Source organism: Cetorhinus maximus, chromosome 4 (genome assembly GCF_964194155.1).
Source record: "Cetorhinus maximus chromosome 4, sCetMax3.hap1.1, whole genome shotgun sequence".
In the NCBI taxonomy this organism is placed as follows: Eukaryota; Metazoa; Chordata; class Chondrichthyes; order Lamniformes; family Cetorhinidae; genus Cetorhinus; species Cetorhinus maximus.
In genome coordinates this window covers 65422136-65437576 of record NC_135882.1, presented here as the reverse complement: position 1 = coordinate 65437576, position 15441 = coordinate 65422136, and the positions used below count along the sequence as shown (strand labels likewise).

The 15441-nt window shown below is 38.5% G+C and overlaps 1 protein-coding gene across 5 annotated transcripts in view; it reads right to left on the bottom strand.

Moving 5' to 3' along the window:
* Positions 1–15441, bottom strand: part of LOC144679659 (tumor protein D52-like) — a 272612-nt gene that overhangs the window by 167369 nt on the left and 89802 nt on the right. For 2 of the 5 annotated variants that reach the window (XR_013576392.1, XR_013576393.1), the window contains 3 exons: positions 15331–15372; positions 13702–13750; positions 11675–12855 (listed from right to left, as the gene is read on the bottom strand). Coding sequence is in view for 2 of the 5 variants with exons in the window: in XM_078540258.1 (XP_078396384.1) it covers positions 12733–12855; positions 13702–13750 (172 nt within the window). In the remaining 3 variants the exon portion in view is untranslated. Of the gene's footprint in view, positions 1–11674; positions 12856–13701; positions 13751–15330; positions 15373–15441 lie in introns of those variants that run through there. The other 3 variants (XM_078540258.1, XR_013576394.1, XM_078540259.1) reach the window with 3 other exon arrangements.

Below are 15441 nucleotides of genomic sequence, written 5' to 3'. Positions count from 1 at the left end.
TGGTACTGCTTTCACTAGTACTGAATTCCAAAGATTCGTGAACCTAAATGGGATTAAACATGTCAGAACAGCACTGTATTATCCCTCATCCAATGGGTTAGCAGAAAGGGCAGTACAAACCTTTGAAACAGGTATGAAGAAACCATCCAAGGAGACATTAGAAACACGAATTTCAAGATTTCTGTTCAGCTGTCATAAAACTCCTCATGCGACCACTGGTTCAACACCTTCTGAATTGCTAATGAAGCATTGACTTCATACAGGATTGAGTCTAGTACTCCTCAATTTAGAGGGGAAGGTGGAGAGAAACCAAAGTAGTCAGAAAGTGAGTCATGATGTTTACAGTAAAGGTTGAGAATTTACTGTGGGAGAGAGAGATTTTGTGCAAAATTTTATAACTGGACTGAAATGGGTCCTTGTTACAATCATCTCTGAAACAGGGCCTTTACCTTATCAAGTGGAAGTGGAAAGCAGGATTATTAGGAAACACATGGATCATCTCAGAAGTTGAGACACACTCCAACAACCAGTTAATCCACCTGAAATCGAAGTCGAACCTTTAATCCCTGAGGTGCCAGATGAATAAAGAGTAGACAAAGCTAATGTCTCTGTTGAAGTAAATAATTCCGAACTGCCATTACCCAGGGATGTCCCTGATGCTGCAGCTCCAATGGAAGAACCTCCAGTTGTAGCTGTGTCATTCTACCTGAATCCAAAAACCTCCTCAAAGACTAAATTTGTAATTGCATGCACTGTATACAATTGTACATGCAATTACTGTATATAATTGTATATGTTATGAGTTAAGATGTTTTGTAAATAAGAGAGTAAAACAAAATTAAAGGGGGAGGAATGTAGTAAGTGTAAGCTAAACATTTTCTTACTGTTATGGGGATCATGTGACTGTACAGATGAATCAGCCCTAAGTGCGGGGTATCTTAGTGGCGGAGTTTTTCTAGCCTTGGACTTGGAACAGCATGTAGCTTCATCAGGAGCTCTGTAAATAAAATTTACTGTTTCTTACAAGAAATTTGCCATGCATTCCAAGTGTATTACAGTCCACAGGTGGCATTTTTACTGTTTTGGATGTATATTATGAAGTATACCAAAGTTTAAATTAATTACTGATCATTTACCTGCTTTATGTCACATCTTGGTTCAGTTGCTCCAATGTCTTCCTTTCCAACTTTCATACTCTTGGTCAGAATATTAACCTTGACCTCTGAACTTTGTATTTACTTCCTCATTCTCCCATCCACATTCCACTTCATTGCCATCCATTAATTTTTTTGTGCATTCGCCGCCCCCCACCACCCCCACCCCCCACCCCCCCTCAACTATCTTAAGTGTGTTTTACCACCAAAAATTTACATCAGATCTAACAGCAGTAAATCAGCCTTAGTTAAATTCTTTGCCCCTCTATTCAACACAGAAACATCTTTCTACATAAAAGGCACTATATAAATGCTAGTTGTTGAAGATAAATTGTTCCAAAAAAAAAAGCAAGCAGTATGCAGAGGAGATTTACCAGGATGTTGCCTGGGCTGGAGAGTTTTAGTTATGAAGAGAGGTTGGATAGACTGGGGTTATTTTCCCTGGAGCAGAGGAGATTGAGGGGGACATAATTGAGGTGTATAAAATTATAAGGTGCATCGATAGGGTAGATAGGAAGGAATTTTTCCCCTTGGTGGAGGGATCAATAACCAGGGGGCATAGATTTAAGATAAGGAGCAGGAGGTTTAGAGGGGATGTGAGGAAGAATTTTTTCAGCCAGAGAGTGGTGGGAATCTGGAACTCACTGTCTGAAAGGGTGGTAGAGGCAGAAACCCTTATAACACTTAAGAAGTATTTGGATGTGCACTTGCGATGCCACGGCATACAAGGCTATGGGCCTAGTGCTGCAAAATGGGATTAGAATAGTTAAGTACTTGTTTGACCAGTGCAAACTCGATGGGCCAAAGGGCCTTTTTCTGTGTTGTAGAACTCTATGACTCTATGGCTATTTAGCTGGATGGCAAAACTTAGTTATTTCTATGTTAGTCTACTACAATGTTATGGCAGGCAGATGGCAAATGCCAAGCTGCCCAAATCCCAGAGGGAAACTTGATGCAGCTGCCACAACTATTTGCAATTTGATGTATTTCAAGATGCGGGCTTCGAATTCAGTAGCAATAAGACCACCGAGTCTTATAGGTTTCTGACAAAACTAAATTAAACATTTATTAATGGAAAAAAATGATTTTAAGCACATACATAGATCTACAAATTACTATGATAATTTCTGAATCACCTAATTAATCTAAACCCCAGTTACACCCCCCTTAAGGCAACAGTGAGACGCATTGGTTTTTAAAAGACCTAGGCAAAGTAACACACAATACCCTGAACAATCAAATTCAAAGTGAGTTTTTCTCAGCTTCAGTTCCTTTTAGACAGCAGCTTGAGGCTTAGATGCTGGAGGCTTTTCACACTTGTGTCAGATCTTAGTATGCCTTCCCTTCCACACAACCTTCTCTCCTTTATACATATTTTCCCCCTTTGAATGCAAATTCCCAATGTTTCTTTACGTCTTTGGACTTTTACCTCTCTAATAATAAAAATCTTTCATAGTGCCAATTTTACCAGTAATCTTTGGGAAAAATAAACACACTATCTTAACTTCACACCCCCGCACCCCCCACCCCCCACCCCCCCTTTTGAATTCAAGCTAGTCTGGTTTATTTAAAAATGCAACTTTTCCCTTTACACCTTACATTCTAAAACTTCCTCCATGTTTGCCTTATTAACATTTCAAACCTAGCTTATCTTCTGATACATCAAAGCCTTCAGACCAGCTGTCTTTAATTCAATCAAGTCCCCCACCCACAGACACAGACCTCATTATTACTCTACTTTATAATAAATTCCAATAACATTATGAAATTATTATATCTTCCTGATATCCTCCTCCTTACTAAAAAAATTGAACCGTCATAATTTAAAGGCAGTTTCATTTTCTGAACCCATCTTATGTTATCTCCTATACTTATTACACTATTACATTATGAGATGCATGCATTAACATAACATACATACAAATCCTTGGTATGAACAGAAATCATTCCAGTCCAGTGTCCAGGTTTTAAATGTCCAATTTTCCCTTTAAGTTCCAAATCCTTGACAATGCACCTGCAATCAGAATTTCTCATCCTGCCACATGTATAATCTGTATATTAAATGGTTGCAGAAATAAACTCCATCTGAATAGCCTTGCACTTCTGCTGTGAAATTTGTCTAGAAACTTTAAAGGATTATGGTCTGTATAAACAATGGTTTCTGACGAATTGTTGCAACGTAAGTTACAAAATGCTGCAATGCTAACACCAATCCCAAAGTCTCCTTTCTGATCACTGAATACTTTCTCTGTTGTACATTCTATCGGTTTTTCAATTCCAGTGTCATCATCTTGTAACAGTATGGCCCCAATGACTATATTGCTTGCATCAATGGCCAACTTAAATTGCTTGGCGTAATTGGGTACTGCCAAAACTGATGCCATAGTTAATACAGTTTTCAAACTGTCAATTGCCTTCAGTCACTCCTGTGTCCATTGAAACTTCTTGTTCTTTTTCAATAGTTCAGTCAATGGTGTGAAAGTCAAGGTTATCGTGGATTTCCCCGTGCTTAAAATAAAATGAAAAGTATTGAGATTTCTGGGCATGAGTGGGTTTTATTGGAAATTTGTACCAAATTTTAGTAGTGTGGTTGTTCCACTGATTGATAAGAAAATTAATTTCAGAATCCTGCATTTCTACCTCTTTCTCATTATCTACAACCACGAACAACTCCTTTTGGTCCTCCTCCCTGTCAAAGTACTTTTTAAGCATACTTACATGACACCCCCTCTGCTTCTTGCTTCTATCTGAAGCATTTATTAAATAATTTACTTCACTCAATTTCTTTTCAATCCTGTAAGCCCCACTCAGCCTTGCCTTTGACGAGTCACCCAGTACCGGTAACGGAACTAACATTTTCTCCCCAGCAACAAAACTACAAGTTGGAGCTTTCCTGTCTGCCTTCACTTTCATCACTTGCTGTGATATCTTTAAATGCTCCCTAGCCAACTCACATGCTCTATCCAGTCTCTCTCTGAAATTTGATACATAATCCAGGAGAGCAGTTTCTGAATTTTGACCCAGCAATTTCTCACGCATCAATTTCAGTGGCCCTCTCACCTCATGACCATAAACTAGTTCAAAAGAACTAAAACCAGTCGATGCATTAGGAGCATCCCTAATAGCAAATAACAAGACTGGAATTCCCCATCCCAATCCTGTGGATAATCCTGACTATACACCCTCATCATAGTTTTTAAAGTTTGATGCCATCTTTCCAAAGCCTCTTGTGACTCAGGATGGTAAGCTGTTGACTCAAATTGTTTTTATCCCCAAACTGTTCATTGGGGCATGCAATATGAACACCGGTCTAATGGTTTACCTAAATACAGATAATATCTTGTAAAAAAAATTTAGTTAACTCTTCCACAATTTTCTTTGTTGTAATATTTCTCAAAGGTATTGTTTCAGGAAGCCTGGTGGACACATCCATCATTGTCAGTAAATACTGATTTCCATTTTTAGCCTTAGGGAGGGGTCCTACACAATCAGTCATGACCCTAGTGAAAGGTTCTTCAAATGCTGGAATGGGAATTAAAGGTGCTGGCTTAATCACTGCTTGTGGTTTCCCTATCACTTGACACGGATGACATGTTCTATAGAATTTGACTACATCCCTATGCAATCCAGGCCAAAAATGTTTTTGTAACTTCCCCTGTATCTTTCTAATTCCCCCATTGGAATTTCATGAACTACCCTCAGGATCTCTTTTCTATATCCAAATGGTATTACAATCTGATGCACTTCCCTCCAGCTTTCATTTACTGAAGCATGATAAGGCCTCTATTTTCTCATTAAAACATTACCCTTAAGGTAATAACATTCTGGAATATATTCTGCCTCTGTTTCTGAGTAAGCTGTCTGATATAACTGTTTTATTTGTGAATCCTTTCTCTGTAACTCCACTAAATGTCTTGAGTTAAACACTTCAGCTGCATTGTCTTCCAGTCTTTATTCCTGAACAAACTTATCAAGCACAGCGTCAGCTAATTGGATTTTCACACCTTCTCTCTGCCTTTGAATTTCCTGTTCTTCTTGTTTCAACCTATGATCTTGTTATCACACAATCTGGAAACAATCCAGGATGCTCTCTCTGCAACACTTCTGTCGAAAACACTTCTACAGGCTGCTCAACTACCATAGGTATCACCCACTTCAGTGATCCAACTATATCATTACCCAAAATGAATTGAACCTCTGAAATGGGCAATTTTTCCACTACTCCAACAATCACCTCATCTGTTTTCCACTTATTCTTTAAATATACCTTCCACAATGGAATAGGTTTAACATCCCCACGAACCCCACTTATTATCATCTGTTCCTGCAATATTCCCTCTGAACAACAAATGTCACTATCCCACAACATTAAGGATTGACTAGCCCCCCTGTGTCTCTTAAAATTTTAAGATCTTTACCTATTCCACCCTGTACACATGGAAAGACTTTCCCTTAACATACAAAATCTTTAAACATTTCTGCTACCTGCTCCTCAGAATTCTCTTGGGTAAACTGTGAATACATTCCCACTTCTTTAACTATCACCGATTCTTCCTGTTTTACCTGTACACTAACACTTTTTTCCTGTACCTGAACCTTGAACCCACAATATTTTGACTTCCAGAACTTTTCTGCACCCCTATAACTCCCAACAGATTTTCCTTGTAATTTCCAACATACTGACTTTGTGTTCTCAACTTTATTACAATGAAAGCAGCTCAGTTTTCGAGTGTCACTTCTACACTCGGCACCTTCCGTTTTATTTTGAGAAAAAACTTCCTGGGAATTTTCACCTACTCCTCCTGTTCCTGACTACCCACCTTCCTTTCACCTTCCCACTTTCTATCCTTTTTTGATTTAAAAGGGTGATGAAAGAAAGATTTAGCTCTATAAACTCAGAATCATCAGCTATTTTTACTGCTTGTCTTACCATTTCAACCCTCTGTCCCTCCACAAGTTCTCACTACTGAAGGAATTGAATCTTTAAATTCTTCCAAAAGAATTACCTAAGAGTTGTGTATGTCATCTCTATCTTTAATGCCAGTATCCACCAGTCAAAATTACTTTTTTTATTCTTTCAAACTCAATATAGGTTTGCTCAGGCTGTTTTCGCATATTCCTAAATTTCTGCCTGTATGCCTTAGGAAACAACTCATATGCACTCAAAATAGCCTTTTTTTTTTAACCACATCATAGATCACCGACATTTCTTCTGACAGTAAAGCATAAACCTCATCTGCTCTACCCACCAACCTGGATTGTAACAACAATGGCCAGTTTTCCTGTGGTCATTTCATCTGTCTAGCTACCTTCTCAAATGGAATAAAGAATGCTTCAACTTCTCTTTCTTCAAACTTTGGAAGAGCTTGTACAAATTTAAACATCTCCTCGCTGGGTTCTTACCTGGAAATAAGTCCTTTCTCACCTTCTGGTGTCTCTTTTTTAAAACTGCCAGCAGTTTTAGCTGGAATTTTCACTCTTTTTTTCTCTTTCCTCCTTTTCTAACTTTACAATTTCTAATTCCATCTCCTGTTTCCCTGCTCTCTCCTGCCTTTCTGCCTGTTCCCTTTGAAATGCTTTTTCTGCTGCCTCTATTTCAAGTTTTTTTCAGTTCCTTTGCTTGTTCAAGTTCAAGCTTCTTCATTTCTAACTGAAGTCTCCTTATCTCCAGCTGTGCCTCATTAGTGCCAGGTATCACTTCCAACTTTAAATGCTGTGCTAGACCTTCAATTATATTGGTTTTCTTTGTCCCTGTAGGTAATCCCAATTGTAATCTATCCGCCAATTCCATTAACTTAACTTTATTTACCTTTTGTAAACCAGCCAAAGTTATAACTTCGACTCCCAGACAAGTCTTAGCAACTGCCGAAGCCATATTGCAGTCTCACCATTAAAAAAAAACTCACACCAACTCATGAATTCAAAGTACATCTCATACTCGTAACCGTAAGATTCACCAACTCCAAACCAATCAAGGATTCTCAAATATATCCTGCAAACAGCCCTCAATTTCTGTTATGACAGGCAGATGGTAAATGCCAAGCCGCCCAAATCCCAGAGGAAAACTTGAAATAGCTGCCACAATTATTTGCAATTTGTACTTATTTCGAGATGCGGGCTTTGAATTCAGAAAACAGTCAAATTCAAAGTAAGTTTTTCTCAGCTTCAATTCCTTATAGACATCAGCTTGAGGCTTAGATGCTGGAGGCTTTTCACATTTGTGTTAGATCTTGTGTTAGATCCCTTACACACAGCCTTCTCTCCTTTGTACATGTTTTTCCTCTTTGAATGCAAATTCCTACTGTTTCACTATGTCTTTGGACTTTTACCTCTCTAATAATAAAAATCCATCAAAGTACCAATTTTACCAGTAATCTTTAGGAAAAACAAACACACTGTTTCTTAATTCCTCCTGGCTATGTGAAACATTTCACCCCCCTCTTTTCAATTCAAGCTAGTCTGGTTTGTTTAAAAATGCAAATGTTCCCTTTACACCTTACATTCTAAAACTTCCCCCATGTTTACCTACTTAACATTTCAAACTTAGCTTATCTTCCGATACATCAAAGCCTTCAGACCAGCTGCCTTTAATTCAATAAGACACACACACACACACCTATAGACACAGACCCTACTATTGCTATACAATAAATTCCAATAACATTATGAAAATTATTACATCTTCCTGACATACAACTGAAACCATTATACCCTAATGATATATAGATTGGAGCTGGTTTCATTTAGTGACTAATTTTTGTGTCCAACTGACTGCAAGAGTGATGATAATGTTTTTTGTTTGGAAACAAGGTTGGAGAAATAGCAAACACAAGGCAATCTTTATACAACACTGGTTAGGCCTCAACTGGAATAGTGTGTTCAATTCAGGGCACCACACTTCAAGAAAGATGTCAAATCTTTGGTCTGGGTGCAGGAGATACTTACTAGAATGCTACCAGTGATGAGGGACTTCAGTTATGTGAAGAGAATGGAGAAGCTAGAGTTGTTCTCTTTGCAGCAGAGGAGGTTAATAGGAGATTTAACAGAAATGCTTAATATCACAAAGGACTTTGATAGGGTAAATAAGGAAAAACTGCTTTCAGAGGCAGGAGGGTGGGTAAACAAGGACACAAATTTAAAAGATGATTGGCAAAAGCACAAGGCAATATGAGGAAACTTAAAAAAAGAAAAACAGTAAGTTGTTGTGATCTGGAGTACACCACCCAAAAGAGTGGTGGAAGCATATTTAATAGTACAGGTACAGTGTCTCAAATCTGGCTGTCCAAAAACCAGAGTTGTCTGAAAAGTGGACACTTTTATAATGCTCCATGCATCAATTTTAATTAAGTAAAATTAAAAGAAGTAACTTACCTGGACAATTCGGCTAGACGCTCATTAGCGTGGTGTGACTCCAGACTAGCTGCCAGCTTCGTCACTTCGCACAGTGCTCTATCCTGTGCTCCAAGCAACCCTTGACCCCACCCGACCTGGCTTGACCTGAATTGCACAACCTTAAATCTGGCAACATCTGAAATGCGGTTGTAAAAGGCCTTGGTCCAGAGGTTGTCGGATTTGAGGTACTCTACTTGTAATATTCAAGAGAGTTGGATTAATACATAAAGGAAAAAAAATACAGGCTTTGGGGAGACTGCAGGGGAATGGGATTAATTGGATAGCTCGATCAAAGAGCCAGCACAGGCTTAATGGCAGAATGGCCTCCTGTGCTGTATCAATTTTCGATTCTATTTCATTTCACTTCTCTTCAACATATTCCTTTATGAAAGCAAAGCAGAAGAAAATATCTAAATTGCATTGGTTTTTAAAAACATAAAGTTAAATCCTCAACACATCAGCACAATTTGCGAGCACTCACCAATCATCAGCACTTTCTGCATCAAAGTCCTAAATGGTGAAGATCTTGCATTTATATGGTGCCTTTCAACTCATCAACGGTCACAGATTGCAACTCTTTCGAGTACAATCACAGTTCTTGGTTTTCCGGGAGTGGGACATGAACCCACAACCCTCTGATTCAAAGGCGAGGGTGCTATGAACTGAGCCACAGCTGACACCTCTATGGTGCCTTTCAAAATGTCCCAAGCACTCTACAGCCAATTAAGTACTTTGAAAGTATTCACTGTGCAAAGATAACAAGATAATTGTGTTTGTAAAAGGCTGCTTAACCCAATTTAGTTTATCCATTCAGAAATATCCCAATCCTTTTTAAACACCTAATTGTTTCCTAAATGATTTTTGCCTTCAGACCTCCACCTGCATGACCATTCTATCTGTTGATCACTGTGCAAATAAAATTGAGACTGATCTCAAAGTTATCTTTTACCTGTGTAAGCCAGTGTCCCTTCGTCATACTATTGCAATTTAATCAAAGGAAATATTTTGGACTTAAGATTCTTAAGAATGGAAATGGTATGTACCTCTAAGATTACCTCAAAGACCTTTCCAATCTGAAATACTTCTTTCTCTAAATTTCTCTCTAACAAGGAATGAGGGATGAAGAAATAGGCCTCATGGATCATCTTTGCATTGCCTCTTCTAGGACTATTTTCACACTGACCAAAACCAGAGCAAGTACTCAAAAAGCAATCTGACCATAACCATATCTGACCAGGATGGTGAGTGGCTTGGAGGAAAACTTTCAGGTGTTGGTGTTCCCATGTGTCTGCTGTCCTTATCCTTCTAGATGGTCGTCAGTAGGTTTGGAAGAAGCTTTCGAAGGAGCCTTGGTGAGTTCCTGCAGTGTATCTTGTAGATGGTACACACTGCTGTCACTGTGCGTCAGTGGAGGAGGGAGTGAATGTTTGTGGATGGGGTGCCAGTCAAGCAGGCTGCTTTATCCTATAGTGTCAAACTTTGAGTGCTGTTGGAGCTGCACTCATCCAGTGCAAGTGGAGGGTATTGCATCACATTCCTGACTTCTGCCTTGTAAATGGTGGACAGGTTTTGGGATGTCAGGTGGAGAGTTACTCACCACAGGATTCCTAGCCTCTGCCTGCTCTTGTAGCCACAGTATTTACATGGCTAGTCCAGTTCAGTTACTGGTCAATGGTAACCCCCACCAGGATGTTGATAGTGGGTCATTCAGCAATGGCAATGCCATTTTATATAAAGGGGCAAGGAGAGATTGTCTCTCGTTGGAGATGGTCATTGCCTGGCACTTGTGTGGCCTGGTTATTACTTGCCATTTGTCAGCCCAAGCCTGGATATTGTCCAGGTCTTGCTGCATCCGGACATGGACTGCTTCAGTATGTGAGGTGTCGTGAATGGTGAACATTGTGCAATCATCAGCAAACATCCCCACTTCTGACCTCATGATGGAAGGAAGGTCATTGATGAAGCAACTGAAGATGGTTGGGTGTAGGACACTACCCTGAGGAACTCCTGCAGCAATGCCCTGGAATTGAAATGATTGAACTCCAACAATCACAACCATGGGCAGAATTTTCTCTTCAACGTGCGGGGCAAGCCCCTTATACCAACGCATAAAATGATTGGCAGTGACGTCGGGCGTGTGTCCCGACGTCACCGCGTATCATTCTGATCTTTTGTTCAGCGGGCGCACACCAGAGTCGGCTGCGTGCCCGCAGAACTGTCAAAGGCCTGTTAAGGCCATTAATGCAGCAATTAAACCAATTGACAGGGCTGCCCATCCAACCTTAAGGTTGGTGGGCATGCGAACCAAGTGGCCTTCGCGTTTTGCATGAAACCTCATCCATCATCAGGATGAGGTTTCATGAAGGTTTTATTAATTAAATAAATTTTTTAATGACAATTCATAAACATGTCCCAGCTGATGTGACACTGTCACATGAGGGAATATGTCTGAATAATTTTATTTTTTTCCAACTTTCAATTTGAACTTTATCTCACTGAGGCAGTTCCATGCCTCAGGGAGATTTCTGGCCCCCAACTCTCCCTCCTCCCCTCACCTGCACAGGTAGCGCTGAGCGCTACCGGGCGTGTGTCACGCTGGGCAAGCCTTAACTGGCTCGCCCACATAAAATGGCAGCATGCAGCCGATCACGGGCAGCAATTGGCTCCCCAACCACTCCTGACAGGCAGAAGATTCTGCCCCTTTCTTTGTGCTAGGTACGACTCCAACCAACTAAGTGTTTTCTCCGATTCCCATTGACTCCAGTTTTGCTAGGGCACCTTGATACCACACTCAGCCAAATGCTGCCTTGTTGTCAAGGGCAGTCACTCTCACATCACCTCACATTTACCTGAGTGCACTTTTTTTTGCAATAGGTTTCCTATGGTGTCACTCAGCAAGTCAGATGTCAGCCAATATAGAGATTGCAGAGTATCTGTAATTTATAGCTTAATTGTTTAGCAAGGGAACTTTGCAGATTGGAATGTGGTCATTTTTCAGTGAGGTTTGAAATAACAGTGCTTCAGGCATGTACTAAAGCTGTTTGCATCAGCTATAAAGTATGAAATATTATTTTTTAATACAGAGCAAAATTTTAATCATTCTAGTTAGACAGACCATTTCACAAACATTTCACCATCAGCAATCTTTATTAAAAGTTTTGCTTTTTTTTTTAAAACAGAAAATACTAAGATAGTGCTGTGACTGTACAGCATTTCATCCGGCTAAATGAACAAAAAACAAAATTACCATTTTACAATGTTAACATTGAACTCGTGAACCTCAAATATTTCAAATATGTATTAATGCAACAACTTTTAATCAATACCATCCATTCATTTGGTCTTCAAAACTCAGACCCAAAATTCTGAATCCTTAAATGCTAACTGCCAACATGCATTAAAATGAGAAGTGTACATGTACAATCACCTCTCAGATATAAACACATTCAAGTCACAAACCTATAAGTCCTTATGCAAGAAAATACTTTGCCAGGTACTCATGAAAACTAGATGAATAGGTTTTTATTTTAAAATAGCAAAAAAAGTCAACACATATTGAATTCTACGTCTGATGAGAATGCTAATTAGTGGAAACTTCCATTCAGATTATGACAATTTCCTACAAATATGTCTTGTACCATATAGCTGGAACAAATTACACCTTCCAAAAACCAAAGAAAGATCTTTCACAATGTATTTAACAGGCATCTATTTTTAAAATGATCTTACACAAAAGATACACCATCACTTTTGAGCTGAGTAATAGCTCATGTCTGTCACCAAATTCATGTTGTACATTTCAATAGTTCGAAATAACCCACTTCGGAAAAAAACAAGAGTGAAAGTGTCATCCATCTCAATTTAATATTCCACATATCAAGAGAGTTTTGCTGGTATAACATGAGGCAGGGTTTTAGAATAGTCATTAATCCAAGTATTTTCACCAAAAAAGTATTTCACTTAAAACAAAACAATTTTTGCTGTTGAGGACCAAAGTAGTTTTATATCAATAATAAATTGAAAGTGTAGTAATCTAGGGGCAGGCCAGATCTTGTGAGCTGTTAAATACAAGATGCACCGTAGTGAGACAGAGACACACTAATGGAAGAAAGCCATTATTGCAACTACTAGTACCATTTGCTTGATTTGTATTGTGTCAAAGAAAAGCTGGACTTAAAGCAGTATTTTAATGAGCTTCTTGAACATCTGAAACTTCTTCTGTAATGGCCTCTGTGGCACTTGCGTTTGCTGCAGAGTTTAGAACATTCCCAAAATCGCCGCCACCTTCCTTGTTGCCTGCGACCTTAGACTTAAAAAAAAAAGTCAAATGAATACAGAGCACTACGTAATGTGGTGAAAGGAAAAGGTGACTGCTAAAAATACTTGTGCTAAAACATTGTAAATTCATTGCAGTGATGCTTTGACAATTCAAAATTTAAAATGGAAATGAAATCATGTTTCATAAAACTTCTATTAAAATGAATTGACATCTGTTTTAAAATTATATCATATTTTACTGAAATGTTAAAAATACATAATCCTGTAAAATTCAAAATGAAAGAAATAGTTTTTTTGGATCATTGAATGGGAAGTTCTGTTCTCCCTCTACCATAGCCCAACTAATAGCTCCCACTACTATATAGTAGAATATCCATAATCTATTTTCCCATTTCTCCACAGTTGTAAAGAAGCATAATAGTCTTTCTTTATTCTTTTTTTTAAAAAAGAGATGACTGACTCATGAGCAAGACTTCAAGATTTGTGCATATTTTTAAGATAGTGAGTAACAGAGAAATCTATGATCCTTCACATCATTAAAGATCAAACAGGTACTGCTGCCATTCCACACGCAGGCTGTACCAGATTGGTTCTCAGCTGTTAATGCCAATTAAAATGAATGGAGCTGTTCCAGGTCATTGGGGCCCCTCCCCGTAACCAATATTGTTCGGGAAACAAATCTGAAGCAGAAAGTCTCCATATATCAGTAAGTTTGAAGATTTTTTAGGGTGGGGGAGTCATGAGAGGCAACTCATAGATCTGGCACTCTACATTTTATCTCCCTTAAGCTATTGTTTAAGCTTTGTATTAAAATGATTTTCTTCAAGCATGGTTTTGTAAAAATTAACATATGCACTGTATTTCTTCCATCTTTTACCTTTAAGCTTTCAACTCTGTCTTCAAATGACTTGAAAGTTGGTGAATTTCTGCAAGAATATAAAGAAAATGTTTTAACATAAATATTCAGCAACAAATGACACCATCTCAACCCTTATTCCAGTCTTAGCTATAATTTTTTTCAGAATACAAAGCAAAAACTGATTTAAAAAACTGTTGCAGAATGATAGACAGATCCACCTTACGATATTTCCTTTCATTAGATTTTGATAACTGTACAGATCATTTGCACCAAAACCAACAGATAAAAAAGCACCAGACTAACGAACAGAATTGATAAGGAGCTAAATAAAATTAACTTTGGTGGCATTATAGAACAGAAAGCCATGGTGTGTATGTCGATGAATCATTTGAAAACATGTAATCAGACAATCACAAACAAAGATACAGAGACTCAATGTAATTCAATACACAAAATGTTCAGACAACTTGAGCACATCATCCAACCTAAAGAGATTTTAAACCTGTGTCATGCTACTGTAGCACTAGAGAAAAGCAAAAATTTGGAAAAACGTTTTTTAAGGTATGTTATTCTGGTCTTTTCCTGGGACTGCCATATCACACTAGCCCTTGCTGGAAAAATGGTGTGTTGCAATATTGGTAAGACAAGAAACGATGAAATAATTATTAATAGTTGTTTGGTAGTACAGAACTTGAATATTGCTGAAAAAAGACACGTGTTGTCAAAACTTTTCATCTTGCATTCATCAGGACAATTCGCAAGAACACCAAATGTAAAGGGAACAACAATTTATACTTCATAAGAAGAGTGTGCTGATTGGTTAACAAGTGGACTCTGACTGGTAGAGGAGTTGCCATAGAGAATGCGCCACTTAACTGATGACTGACAAGACCAGGCAGGTTGGCTCAGATTGGTCAAAGCATTGCCCTGGTTCATTCCCCAGTGCAATGCCTTAGCCAGAGTCAACCTGCCTAGTTTGAATTTAAACAAAGCTTGTCAGTTAATTGTCAGTCATCAGTTAACTGGTGCATTCGCCACAGCAACAATTCTATCAGAGATCACTTGCCAACCAGTGTACTCTTCTCATGAAGTATAAATTGTTGTTCCCATTACATTTAGTATTCTTGCGAATTTCCCTTCGACAACGTGTCTTTTTTAAGCAATACGGAAATAAATATTGAGGAGACTTCTGAGAACAGTGAAGTGAAATTTGGATCTTTTTTTTTCTTCCACCCTGTGGGAAATTGTTTTTACTTATACTTCAGCTGAGTGTGAACCTTCACGTTACCACTCGATGGCACAGTATGGCCGAGGCTTTGTGTAAGTAGTGCAATGGGATCATCCAGGCAGTTCCATTAGCATCAAAAATAAAGTTTCCTTCTCTCCACCAATGAAAATCATGCCAAAAAATGATTAGCTAGCAATGGAATTAAAATGTTGTAATTTCTACTACTCCCACAAATGAACTTTAGAAATCTCAAATCAATGAAAGCCACAATAGCATTACAGCCAAGTCAATATTCAAATTTACAAACAAAAAACTTTCAAACATCACTATGGAGTCTGCCAGCTACAATACGCTAACACAAACCTTTCATACAATGAATTAGGCATAAGATTTTATTTCAAGGCATATAAATACAGTACCTCATGGTAGGCATGCTAATTGAGTGTCGTAGAGAATGAATGCTAATCGGCCAGCATTAAGGAAACAGCAAAAAGTTAGTTTAAAAACATGTAATACTCTATTTACGACAT